The sequence below is a fragment of the Pteronotus mesoamericanus genome, unplaced genomic scaffold, assembly GCF_021234165.1.
Source record: "Pteronotus mesoamericanus isolate MK-2021 breed Mesoamerican mustached bat unplaced genomic scaffold, CSHL_Meso_final contig_73, whole genome shotgun sequence".
Classification (NCBI taxonomy): Eukaryota; Metazoa; Chordata; class Mammalia; order Chiroptera; family Mormoopidae; genus Pteronotus; species Pteronotus mesoamericanus.
The window spans coordinates 20,985,602-20,998,881 of NW_026555245.1; the positions used below are offsets into that span (position 1 = coordinate 20,985,602).

Here is a 13,280-nt window from a genome sequence, read left to right on the forward strand (position 1 = left end):
TGAAATATCCAGAATAAGGAAATCTAGAGACAGAGAGATTAGTTAGTAGTTGCCTAGGGCTGGGTGAGAGGAGGAAGAATAAACATAGGGTTTCTTTCCATAGTAATGAAAACATCCTAAAATTGATATGGTGATGGCCACACAACTCTGTGAATAAATAAAAACCATTTAACTGTAAAACAATAAATATACAAACAGAATTGTATTTTCTAGTATATTCCATCTATACCTAGGAGAGTGTAATCAAATCAAAAACATGATTCAAAATTTACAGACTTTCTTGAATATAAATACAGATCAAACATGTATCACAACTTTAAAAATAGTAGAATTTTTTATCTGTGAATTACAGACACACAATAGCCTCCCCGGCCTGCCCCCCGCCCCACCGCTGCCCTCTCGTACCTACTTTCTAAAATGTCTGCTACAGCTCCAGGATCTATTGCATTTTCAAATAACTGCAGAAAAAATGAGGAAAATAAATTTTCCAAGTTTTCTTAATATATACTTATAGAAATTATAGATTACATTCCTCTGAATAATTAACACATATCAAATCCAGCCATATAATATTTTAGGATTCAACAGAAATATCTTTAACAGATATGTGGTTAAAAATTCAACAAATGACTATAAAATAAATGAATGAGAATTAGCAAAACAATACCAAGTACAAGGAAAATCTAAGTTAGCTTAATTTACCACATCCTCAGAATGTCATCAACTTGACCTAGCCCTAAAGTTTATTGCTAAAAGCATGTCTGGCATCAACCTCAAAGAGTCTTGAGTACCATGCCTTGGCCAGATAGCTCAGTTTGTTAGAGTGTTGTCGCAATACACCAAGGTTATTGGTTTGATCCCTGGTCAGAGCACATACAAGAATCAAAACTCAACCAATGAATGCATAACTAAGTAGAACAACAAATCAATGTTTTTCTTTCTCTATCTCCCCTCTTCCTCTCTCTCTCTCTCTAAAAATCAATAATTTTAAAAAGTCTCAAGTACCTAAAAAAAACACATGCTGCATATCACAGATATTCATAAAATGTTAACTGAATGAATGACTTCTCTTGCCAAGTAATTGGTTGTGCTAAAAAGAAACATAAATAAAAGTTCTAGCCCTAGCTGGTGTGGCTCAGTGGACTGAGCACTGGCCTGCAAACCAAAGGATCACTGGTTTGACTTCCAGTGTAGAGCACAAGCCTGGATTAAAGGCCAGGTCCCAAGCAGCAGGCGCCTGAAATGCAACCCACATTGATGTTTCTTTCCGTCTCTTTCTCCTCCCCTACTCTTCTCTAAAAATAAATAAATAAAATCTTCTTTAAAAAATTCTACGAAATTTTTGTTGCCAAGAAAGGCAGGATCACATTTTTTTCTTCCAGATTGAGTTGGTGTAGTGTATTCTTGGTTATCAGAATACTCATATAGTTTTGATACATTGAAATGGTAAATATTTGTGATGTGTGAAAAAGCACGATTCATAACTTTACCATCTTATGTACACAAAAATGGAAGCTTAGTTGTGTAGATACACACAGGATTCAGGACATGTCAAACTGTGAACTGCTTCTGGTTATGGATGACTTTGTTCTTTGCTTCTTGTGTTTTTCAGTTTCCTATCATATGCACTTGTTAACTTTTAAAAAATAAATGTTACTGAAAAAATCTTCAAAAAATTCTGTGTTTAACATACACAAAAAAAATTAAGTGCTAGTAGGCACACTGTCACAAAATTAAATAACTAGAGAGACGAAGGACTCATTAAGTTTTAAGTGTATGATGAAGCACAAGAAAAACAGTGTGATACCTGTCTAGCCACTGCCAAATCTGCGTATTTTGTCCTTGAGAAAAAAAGGGCCTGGGATAGGACTGAAATAAAAGGCATACCACAGCCCTCTCCCTGAACTCTAGAACCCTGTGAAAATAAACCAAAAAGTTTTCAGTGGAGTTTGATTTCAGGCACTAAGTTCTGATTTAAATAGTGTTTAAACTTAAGCATGTTTAAAATCTGCTCTTAATCCAAAGCCAGGTCTATTTTAACTACAAAAATGAGGCTGTCCCCCATATTTTTTTTTCTTACTGACTTCGATTTATCAAGCAAATGTGGGTGATTTTTGTTTTCCTAATTTATTTCAGTAACTACATCCCTTCACTTCATCCATAGCTAAGGATTTTCTCAAGTGTGATCTTAGGTAGTAAATGTCTAACATGAACTGCTCAAACACAATAGTTCATACATTCTTTAGGAGTAATTTCTTGTTTATCCAAATGTTTTAGAATATTCAATTCTGAATTATACAGAAAATACAAGGAGAAAAAAGGTTTTTGCTACTTGCTGCAAGTATTTGCATTTAGAGAATGGGGCAGATACAACAAATACTTACAGCAAGAGAATGGAACAGATGCAACCAAAACTGGAGCAAACAGGAATCTGGAATACAAACCCAAAGAGCTCACACAAGAGGGAAATTTTCAAAATTTAAAATAAAGCATTTAAAAATAAATAAGCAAGGCCTGGCTGGTAGCTCAGTGGACTGAGCACCAGCCTGTGAACCAAAAGGTGTCTGGTTCAATTCCCAGGCAGGGCATATGCCTGGGTTGCAGGCCAGATCCCTGGTTGGGGGTATGTGAGAAGCAGCAGATCAATGTTTCTCTCCCTCCGTTTCTCCCTCCCTTCCCCTCTCCCTAAATCAAAATAAAATAAAATATTTAAAATAAAGCATTTATGTAATTGCATTTTTTGAAATGAAATGTAGTCCATGGGTTGTTTGACTAGTAATCTAATATGTACAGTTTTACAACAGAGTAGTATGGCATCTGAATGTGACTCAGGCTCACTCTTCTCTTCTACAAGTCAAGGAGGTTGGACTAGGTGATCTCCAAGGTCATTTACAAATTCATTATTCTGTGCTTCTATGATTTTGTTTTTTGGGGGCTTCTTACAAAAAAGACTTTTTAAATCTTCTACAGAAGCAAACTGAAAATTGATAAAAATAAGGACATTCTTGTGGGGAAAAATAGAACAGATTTCTACCAACCACTTTTTACCACTACTAACATCTAAATGGTAGAAGTAGGCTCCTTTGGATTCTAACTGTATGTCCCAAGGTAATATCCATTTGTTCCTCTTCTCTCTCACCCAACCAGTTTGGTAGATTTTATTTAAATTAACCATGTAGTTTATAAAAATATATGGCTCTAGCCCTGTAGACAATCCATCCTCACCTCTTCTGCCATTCTCAGGTCAAAACGGGTCATTTTCTGGCACCTTCATCCACACCTTTAAAAGTGATAGGCTCTCCCTATAGCCTTCTTATACTCCTTCTCTCCCTGCAAAGAACTACCTCAGTGATGTTGTTTGGGGCAAAATCATCAGACATATCACGGTTCAAGGAATCAGATTTATTCCACCTCCAAATTAAAAAAAAAAATTCAAAGGATTGTGATTGTGCAGTAATAAAGTTAATATTTTATAATGGGAAGAAAGTTGGTAATGTTTTGACTATGTCATGATCATAAATAAACCAGATATAACCTAAGAAAATTCAGTAAGTCTGAGGAGATTTCTTGTTTTGTTATAGGATTTCAGATACAGAATTTAACTAATTTGGGTATAGTTTTCATGATTTTTTTTAGTCTAAAAATGTTTGTTTCTAAGGCCCACTAGTTTATTGATTATCCCTGTCATAAATGTAATGCAACTGCCTCTAACATCTCCAAGGATATTCAGAAAATGCTCTATCTGCTCCAGTTAGAAAATGTCACGGGAATTCCAAGAATAGAAAACATCATCACCAGGGTGTTTTAGCACTAGGTTGACAGAACTTGGCTCAAACCTGGGCTACAAAAGCAAGTCTTCCAACTATGGTTCTGCGCTGTGCTGAGGTGACTTCAAATAATTTTTTTAAAGGAAGTTTACAAAATAACGGTAAGAACTGTGTTCTTTATAAGAACCACTAAACGATCTTCAGAGAGCAAAATTTTAATTTCTCTATTTATCAGTGAGAAAGCCAAGATCACCTTTTTAAATCTCATTCTCTGCTGAATCATAATAGGGAACACAGACGGAAAGCAGTCGGTCTCCAGGTACTGATTCAGGAGGTAAACCCCAAGGTACACATCTTGCTTGTCAGGCAGGAACACCCCTGGACAAGAAATCTTAAAAACAAGGGGGAAAAAAGAATACAGAACAGGTTTTTGTTTTTTTAAAACGGGGACCTGTTTTCCCTAACTAGACAATGTCAAATTTCCTCCACGACCTCAACCCCTCACATACACCTCCCATATCATCCTCCCCTCTCCTCTCCTTCTTCAAATTGGAATTCCAGTTTCAACCCACGTCTCCGCCAGGTGTCACAATTGTCCGCAAGCTGTTTCCTTTCCCCGCCCCTTCAGGATGGCAGTGCGGAAGCGGAAGAGGCTGCAAGGCCAGGCTCCCGTCTGTAGGTCGGCAGGGTCCTGGGCTCCGGGCCGCCTGCCTCAATGCCGAGTCCCCGGAGGAACGTCGAGGGACGCCCGCTGGGCGCCTCTGCCTCGAGTAGCAGCGCCAGCAGCAGCGGCCCTGGAAGCCCGGCCCATGGCGGCAGCGGCGGAAGCAGCATCAGCAGCAGGTTCGAGTTCCAGTCTCTGCTCGGCAGCCGCGCGTCGGGTGCGGACCCCACCTGCGCCCGGCTCCGCGTGTCCGAGAGCCCGGTGCACCGCCGCGGCTCCTTCCCGCTCGCAGGAGCCGGCCCCTCTCAGGCGCCACCGCCCCCCTTGCCTGAGGAGGACCGCATGGACCTGAACCCGTCCTTCCTGGGCATCGCCCTGCGCTCTTTGCTGGCCATCGACCTGTGGCTGTCCAAGAAGCTGGGGGTGTGCGCGGGAGAGAGTTCCTCCTGGGGCAGTGTGCGGCCCCTTATGAAGCTGCTGGAGATCTCTGGACACGGCATCCCCTGGCTGCTGGGCACCCTCTACTGCCTGTCCAGGAGCGACAGCTGGGCCGGGCGTGAGGTGCTGATGAACCTACTCTTTGCCCTGCTTTTGGACTTGCTGCTGGTGGCCCTGCTCAAAGGGCTGGTCCGCAGGCGTCGCCCAGCCCACAACCAGATGGACATGTTTGTCACCCTCTCCGTGGACAAATACTCCTTCCCCTCTGGTCACGCCACCAGGGCTGCCTTGGTGTCGAGATTCATCTTGAACCACTTGGTTCTGGCCATTCCACTGAGGGTGTTGGTGGTACTGTGGGCCTTCATCTTGGGCCTCTCCAGGGTCATGCTGGGGCGACACAATGTCACCGACGTGGCTTTTGGCTTTTTAATGGGCTACATGCAGTATAGCATCGTGGACTATTGCTGGCTCTCACCGCAGAATGCTCCATTGCTCTTTGTACTGTGGAACCAACAGTGACACCATCTCATTCATTATGGCACCAGGAGATCTAAAGGCTTTCACATGCAATCATGCCATCATGCTGACATAAATCAGCAGCCATCCCGTTTGTCCCTCTTAGGACATTTCAGGCTTCCTTTGGATTTCAGGTGTCCGACCATCTTGATGGGTTGCTAGGCTGGAACACATGCTGGCCATTACTGATCACAGCCGTAATACAGGTGGAAAAAAAAAAAAAAAAAATCCTTCCCTCTATTATACATTCAGCAACTGTTTATCTCTGCAGGAAAACTGCAAAGAAACCAAGATGGGGTGATTATAAATGTTGCTGTTTTCTAAAAGTTGACGTCAGAAAAAATGTGTTTTGTAGTGATCCTATACATCAACATATCACTTGTAAATTAAATTTTGAAAAAGAAACATGATCTTCATTCTGTAAATATACATGTAGGTAAGCTGCATACTAAGCCTAGTTCTTATTTAAGAGTCTAAGACATAGGTTTTTCTAGCTTATTCCCTGAAGCTCTGTTGCCATAGCTGGCGAGATTTCCTCTTAATCCCGATTTTCTTGGTAAGGTTTTTTAGTTCATGTCTCTTCCATCTTTGCAGACTGGGTAGTGAGAAGAGATATTATAGTACATATCTTTCTCTCCTTTCCCTCTAACTCCTCAAAAGATCTTTATATTTATTTCCCACTGCTCTCTAATATTGTCTTTTAGCATTCAGAGAACAAGGTGGGCATGTCTATAATCCCTCCAAAAAAGGGAAGGTAGGACAATAGACATGCAGGACAGCCAAGCTGCTGAGGGAGTCAGAGGAACTGAGAGGTTGGGGGTAGGCTAACTACATACTATGTCAATGGATAAGTATGGCAGAAGATGGGGCGTTGCTGCCTATCGTCTCTACTGAGATAATAAAATGGGAACATAATGTGATTCTTTGCAATGCAATAGTGTAAGCTTTTTCATATATACCACAAGGATGAGTTTGTGTATTACAGTTTTTCATATGGAATTGTTTCCTTGTATACAGCACACTTCAGATAGCAGTGTTTAATTTGAAATTCATCAGGGCAGTTGGCTGCTACACCAGGCACAAGGTACAACTAACTCCTAAATTTTCACTTACATCAACCTTTACATTTAAAGCAGTTTATCTGTGGTGCCTCCCCAAATCAAAAGACCAAAGACCACAAAATGCAGGGTGGACTCTGCTCATTATTCTTTGACCAGGAAAGAATAATGAAAGGGTATATGCTTTAAGTGCTGCTTTACTTGAAAATACGAACTTTTAAATTATCTATGGAACTGGTGTCTTCAAATAATTTTAATGACTAATTATTTTGAGATTTATAAATAGAATAGATCATGGTCTTTGGCCTGTCATATAGAGGTACACATAGGAACCTGGAGAACAGCTGTGACAAGTAGGCTCTGATTGGGTGTAAACATAAACTTTCTGTGTGAGAAGTGCATTGAAAGAGGAATAGCTATTCTTCAAAATAAATAATTTGCATTCCCACTACATCCTCAACAGACTACCTCTTCACTTGCTGAATCAGACAAACTGTGAAACTGTAAGTGGTTTGCTTTATCGTTTCATCTTAGAGAGATCCTTTATTTTAATGGCAGCAATATTCAGGCCAGGTATTTGGAAGCATCACATTTCCTCTGGCAGAGTCCACAAGTCCGAATATTGGGGGCTCAAAATCAGGCTTACTTTCTGGTTCCTGTTTATACTTCTGGAATGCCCAGCAAACTAGCTGCTGGGACGTAGTTCGCTGGCTTTAAAGCACAGGTCAATTCACCCTGCTTTTGGAGCATCCAAAGTACTGTAGGGCAGAAAACTGCTTTCACCATTAATTAATTGTATACTGAGTAATGCCTTTTAAAAATAAAGTTAACCAATAATGTGGAATGAAATGAGGTGAAAATTTGTTTAATTTTTGCCTTGATGAAGAGGAAGCCTGATTTGTCACTCAGCTTCTCAAGAATTCCTTTACCTTACTGCACACTTTGAGAGCTCACAATTGATATAGTACAGTTGCTGTAGCCTGGTTTTATTTGCCGACAAATCCAGGAAACCCTGCTCTTTATTTTGTAGCTGCATGTATGATGAAACCATAGCAGTTGTCACTTGTATAGAGGCTAACCCCGTACTCCATAGCCATAATCTGTTTGGTATCTGGGCCTGTAATAGTGGCCAGGAGAGAAGCCCCTGCAGTTTGGAGGCAAAACTGCATAACAGTCTGTCACTAGAGAAGGAAGGATTGGAAAATGGAAACTGAAATAAGATGAAAAACTGACCCCAAGTAAGAACAATGGACTCACTCTGCCACAGCATCTCATTTAAGCAATTCAGTGGATGATTATAAAACTGTTGTTGATTTCCCTTTGGGAATTAGCAAGCCAGAACCACCTCTAAGGGAAATAGCTGAGAAATACTTGACTGGTTCACGGATATGAGAGATTACCAGGAAGTGATGAGGCTTTTTGAAATTAAATTCTAACCTGGTTATTTAAAGGAGAGGGTTTTTGTTTCGTTTTGTTTTGTTTTGTTTTTTTAAACCTTTCACAAATTTTATCCTGGAAAAGAAAAGAAAATCCTTCTTGGACTTAATGCAGGGTTATTTTTTTTAAAAATTCAGGATAAAGTAGGCTTTAATGGGGGAAAAAGTGGAAAGAAGTTGAGCTGAATTAAAGGTTAGGGAGTCAGGGCAGACCAGAAGCTTAGGTAGAGAATCTTAGTGACAGGGGTTCGATTTGTTCCAAAAGATAACGATGTCTGTGTGGTGAGGGGGGAGGGAGTGGTGAAAGCGACCTGAGGCAGTTTAGGAACAGGGAGTCAGAGTCTGATTTGGAGGCAGGGAGGGGAAGTTCGTCGATCTCTCTTACCGCCCGGATCTGCAGCTCCACCACCACTTCCAGAGGCATCGTTCCCTGCGTGGGCGAAAGGACCGGAATGAAAAGATTCTTTTGCGCTGAGCCTTATACCGATTCTTCTTAGTTTAGCTCAGTCCCTGGGGCAACTATTTCAAGCAGCTAGCTTCCCTAGCCCCAAACCCCCTCCTACCCCCATCTGTTCCCCTGTGCCCAGGTCCCTCCCACCCGGACAGGTCTCACAAGTGGAGCTGGAGTTAAAGCTTCCAGAAGGCGGAAGCGTCGCGTTGCCATGGACACTCAAAGGCGCAACCTTCCACTAAAGAATGCGAGCGAGGTCTACGGCGCAGGCGTGCAAGTTCCCTGTGCTCCGCAGGGAAATCACGGTCCTGATGTCGGCTTTCCACGTTAGCAAGAGACAACCCGGTACTGAGGCGGTAGCCGGATCGCGAGTTGCTAAGAACCCTAGTTTCCTTTACACCAAATGTTTACAGTGTCCATGTAAAAATACAATGTGATGCTAGACAGCTCCATTGTAATTGAAGTGCCACCCATTTTTAGCAGGTGTACGACCCTCCCGCCCCCCTCCCACACACACACAGCCCTGAAAGCCCTGGGATTTCTGTAACAACTGCAATTAATGTAGTCGATTGTCCCGAAGGGTATTACTCTCCTGCTTATGAAATGTTATGTCCTCATGTTTGGTACGGAAAACATAGCCACTGTCAATAAGAAATTATACGTGCCCTATTTAGAAATAGAAGGATAATTCTTAAAGAGGTTGAAAAGCTAGGTATCCTGCTTTAGCCACAATAGAAATTGTCAGCCTTTTTGGAGTTCAGTTAACCTACGACATGCAATGAATTACATTATATCCCAATGGGTAGTTACTGTAGTTGCCAAAGCCAGGGTTACACTGCAAAAATAGCCAGAGGTGGCAGGCAGGGCAAGAGCTCTTAATAAGTGGGGTAAAATTGCTTTTCTCTTTCCCCATTCACGGTTTTTAACGGATAAAAAGGAAGGAAGGGCAGAGGGAATGGCTGCTTCTATCCAATCGGAAAAATCTGGTAGGGCCAATGCTGACTCTTAAAAATAACTGTGATGAGTCATTTACTACTAGTATTTTGTGTTGGAGATTTATGCAGTTGCAAAATGCAAGTGAAGAAAGATGTTCTGAGACAAAAATTAAGTATTCATTTGGTAGTTGGAGTTCTTTTCCTTGGAAGGGAAAAACTGACAATGATGAAGGAGGATATATTGCATCCTTATCCAGTCCTTGGTTCTCTGAGTGCTTACACACATGTGGGTGGTTGGCTCCCTACAGTATCCAGAGCACTGATACGTCAGCTCATAACAGTTTGCTGGCACCCAGACTAGTACAATGATATATGGGAATAGACCTGTGCTGCCCCTCACAAGTAAGTCACCACCAACGCCAACACAAGAAGACATCAAGGAGAGTGACAGTCAAAACAGATGAATAATTAAGTGGTTGGAGACATAATGGGAGAAACCAGCCTTTATTGAGAACCTGAAAAGTGCTAGGCACATTGCATATGTTAATTCATTTTATTCACACAATAACTCTTTGAGGAAGAGGTTATTATCTCTATTTTACAGAGACAGGCTCTGTAGAATGAGGCCAGAATACCCTTTCTCAAGGCCACGCAGCTAAAGGGAAGCTGCCAGGTTTGAATCCAAGCGCACCCTGCCATATTACTGACACTGTTACACAGACATCCTAGAGATGCCATGTCCCATCCTATGCTCTTCCTAGCCTTAACTGAACTCTCCTGGATACAACTGGACTCTCCTTGCTTGGCTCCTAGGACATAGACCTCTTTGGGTTTCCCTCCAACTCTCTGGCCCTTCTTTCTATCTCTGTCCATCCTCCTCTACCTGCCTAAGCAATGTTTCTAGGTCCTTTTTTTCCTTCACAATACCTTTTACCTAAAGTGTCATCTACTGTATGTGTGGATTAGCATAGGTACACAGATTTACATATCCCACCCAGGCCACTCTCCCTGACAAGGTGATTCTCACAATTAAAAATATATATACACATGCATATAAACACATATACATATATGTGTATGCATTTATAAACATTTAAATTTAAATAAACTAAAACTAAATTAAATTTAAAATTTACTTGCATTAGTCACTTGCAAATTTACTTGCAAATTTAAAGTGTTCATTCAATAGCTACATGTGGCCAGTGGCTACTGTACTAGATAGTCCAAGTAGAATTATTTCCATCATTACAGAACCTTCTATTGAGCAGTGTTGCTCTAGAATTAACTTAAAGGAAATATGGGGAATAGAGAAGCATGGTAGTGACACCTCAAAGCAGCAAACAGATGTCTAGAATGTGGAACATTTTATAGGACACCTGACCCAATTAGTCTGCAACAAGTCAATGATGTTGAAAAACAAAGGAAGCAGGGGAGGGGAAATGCTCTAGATGAAAAGATACCTAAGGGACCTGACAAGCAAATGTAGTAAGTTACTTTGCTGGAACCCTGATTAAAACAAACCAACTTAAATAGAATATTTGAGACCATCAGGGAAATGTGATTATGGTTTGTGTATTAGATAATACCAACCAATTAATTTTTTTTAAGTTTACATTTTGACTGGCCTGAGATGGAGTCCAAACATCAGTAGACTTTTTTTTTTTATCCTCACCTGAGGACATGCTTATTGATTTTTAGAGGAGGGAAGAGGAAGAGAGAGGGAGAGAAACATCACCATAAGGGAGAAACATCAACATGAGAGAAATGTCAATCAGTTGCCTTTCCTAAGCACTCCAACTGAGGACTGAACTTTCAACCTAGGCATGTGTCCTAAGTGGAAATTGAACCTGTGACCTTTTGGTCTACAGGATGATGCTCTAACCACTTAGCCACAGCAGCCAGGGTAACAATTAATTTTGATAGGTATGATAATGTCGTTGTGTTTATATAAGGCAAATATTGATACTGTTTAGACATATATATTTAGGTGTACAGTAGAAACAATCTAATATCTAAGATTTTGTTTCAAATACCTAAATGAATAGAAGGAATGGATAAAGCAAATGTAGCAATAGCTTGATAATTGTCGATCTGGGTGATGGATATATGGATTTTACTATAATTCTATACTTTTGTGTATTTAATATTTAATATTCATGGTAACAATTTTAAAATCTTTAACACATACTTAAGAGGAGGGATCATATCCTTATGCAGACTTTCTTCTTCCTAAAATAGCCCACCAAGAGGATTCTTGGTGGCCTCACTATGAAATTCCCTTCAATAAAAGTCTTACATACACTTAAAAAGAAAAATATGGCCCTGGCTCAGTTGGTTGGAGCATCATCCCTGATATGCCAAGGTTGTGTGTTTGATTCCTGGTAATGGTACATACAAAAATCAACCAATGAATGCATCAATAACTGAAACAAAACTTTGATGTTTCTTTCTCTCCCTCAAATCAATAAAAATTTTTTAAAAGAGAAAAATATGATGGCTCTATTCACCTGAAATGCAGATAAGAAAATTATTGTGGCATGTAGTACTTTACAAGGAATTCAGAGGGAAACCCACTTAAGGAAATAAAGAAGCACTGTATTATAAGAATAGTGGTCTCTGGGTGAATGTCCAAAACAGAAGCTGGCAATTTGAATAGTATTTCTTTGAGTATATATATCCCTCTAGAATTTCCCCCAAGTATCAGGAATGCTTCCAAGGAAGGAATTAAATTGCAATTGAACAACTTTTAACAATCTTTGTCATCTGGGATCTGGGCCCACACGTGGGATGTATTCTACAAAATGTATTATACAGTTCATGAGTTAAACATATGTTACTCTTTAGCTTCTGCTTTGGCTTACTGGCATTTATAGGCTCAATACCATATAAATCCTTCCACAAGGACCGCCCTTGGGCATTCTGGACTGCATAATCTATATCCTTCCACTTAAAGTAATTTCTATTCAGGAAAAAACTAATTTGCTCCTTTGAGTTTCAGCTGGCTAGTTCTATGTCCATGGGAGTACTAGGCTAATTATGACCCAAAGCAATTTCCAAGGAATTATATTTATTATCCAATATAAGGAAGTAGAAAAGAGTATAACTTAGTTCCAAGGCTTGTAAAAAGTGCCCCCTCTACCTGGGCACAGGATTAGGCCCTAAAGTCAGCAATAGCTAAAATGAGACTACTTCCGATGTTATATCCACCCTTTTTGCTCCTACCAAAATATACCTATTTCCATTCCCTTTTTATCCTCTTCTGTCTTTATTTAATGCTATATCTTTCCTTTTTCTCCCCCTTGTTTCTACTCATTAGTTCCCTATTCCTCTTTTCAGCACATATTTATTGAGTACCTACTATGCGCTAGACAGCTCTGGACAATGAAGATACAAGGGTGAACAAGAAACAGCCTATGCTGTTGCGGACCTTACATTCTAGTGCAGGAAGAAACATAAGTGAACATAAGATAATAACAGTATGATAAATGCTAAGAAGAAAATACCTAGGGTGTGAGATAGAAGGTTACAGGTTGGAGAGAGAATAAGAACCTAATTTAGTCCCAGTGAACAGATAGCTTCTCTAATGGTATGACAATTTGATATAAGACCTATAAAGGAAAGCATGACTGCTCACATGTCTTTTAAAGAACAGAAAAGATAGCCAGGCAAAGGGAATAACAAATGTAAATGGCCATGGATCAGAAAAAAAAAATTGGTATGTTTGAGGAAGTACAAGGAGGCTACTCAGCATACCAAGAGAGATCAGGGCAGAGGTATAGGAGGTTAAGAGATGACACTCAAGAATTAGGCTGGCACTAGATATCACTTAAACAGGTAGAGCAGACAATGTGATTGAGTACCTAACACCCACAAACTTTTCTTCCTTGCTAAACGGAACCCAAGTTCTGCTTGGGTGATAAAGCATCTAGTTTCAGGGAATGAATCCTAATTATTTCTGAATGATATATACAGGGAAATCACTAGAAGCTTCTGAGAAATATTTTCAATGTAATTT

The 13,280-nt window shown here is 40.2% G+C and overlaps 2 protein-coding genes across 2 annotated transcripts in view; one reads left to right on the forward strand and one right to left on the reverse strand.

Moving 5' to 3' along the window:
• The window catches only part of SPATA6L (spermatogenesis associated 6 like), a 54,688-nt gene extending 46,385 nt beyond the window's left edge, over positions 1-8,303 (reverse strand). The window contains exons 1-3 of the mRNA XM_054583077.1: positions 8,265-8,303; positions 4,021-4,158; positions 410-458 (exon numbers count right to left, since the gene is read on the reverse strand). Coding sequence (XP_054439052.1) covers positions 410-458; positions 4,021-4,158; positions 8,265-8,303 — 226 coding nt within the window. The remainder of the gene's footprint in view (positions 1-409; positions 459-4,020; positions 4,159-8,264) is intronic.
• Positions 4,440-5,979, forward strand: PLPP6 (phospholipid phosphatase 6). The gene has a single exon (XM_054583078.1). It carries the CDS (start codon positions 4,483-4,485, stop codon positions 5,386-5,388), a length of 906 nt encoding a protein of 301 aa, XP_054439053.1. The 5' UTR covers positions 4,440-4,482; the 3' UTR covers positions 5,389-5,979.
• Positions 8,304-13,280: the final 4,977 nt, after the last annotated feature.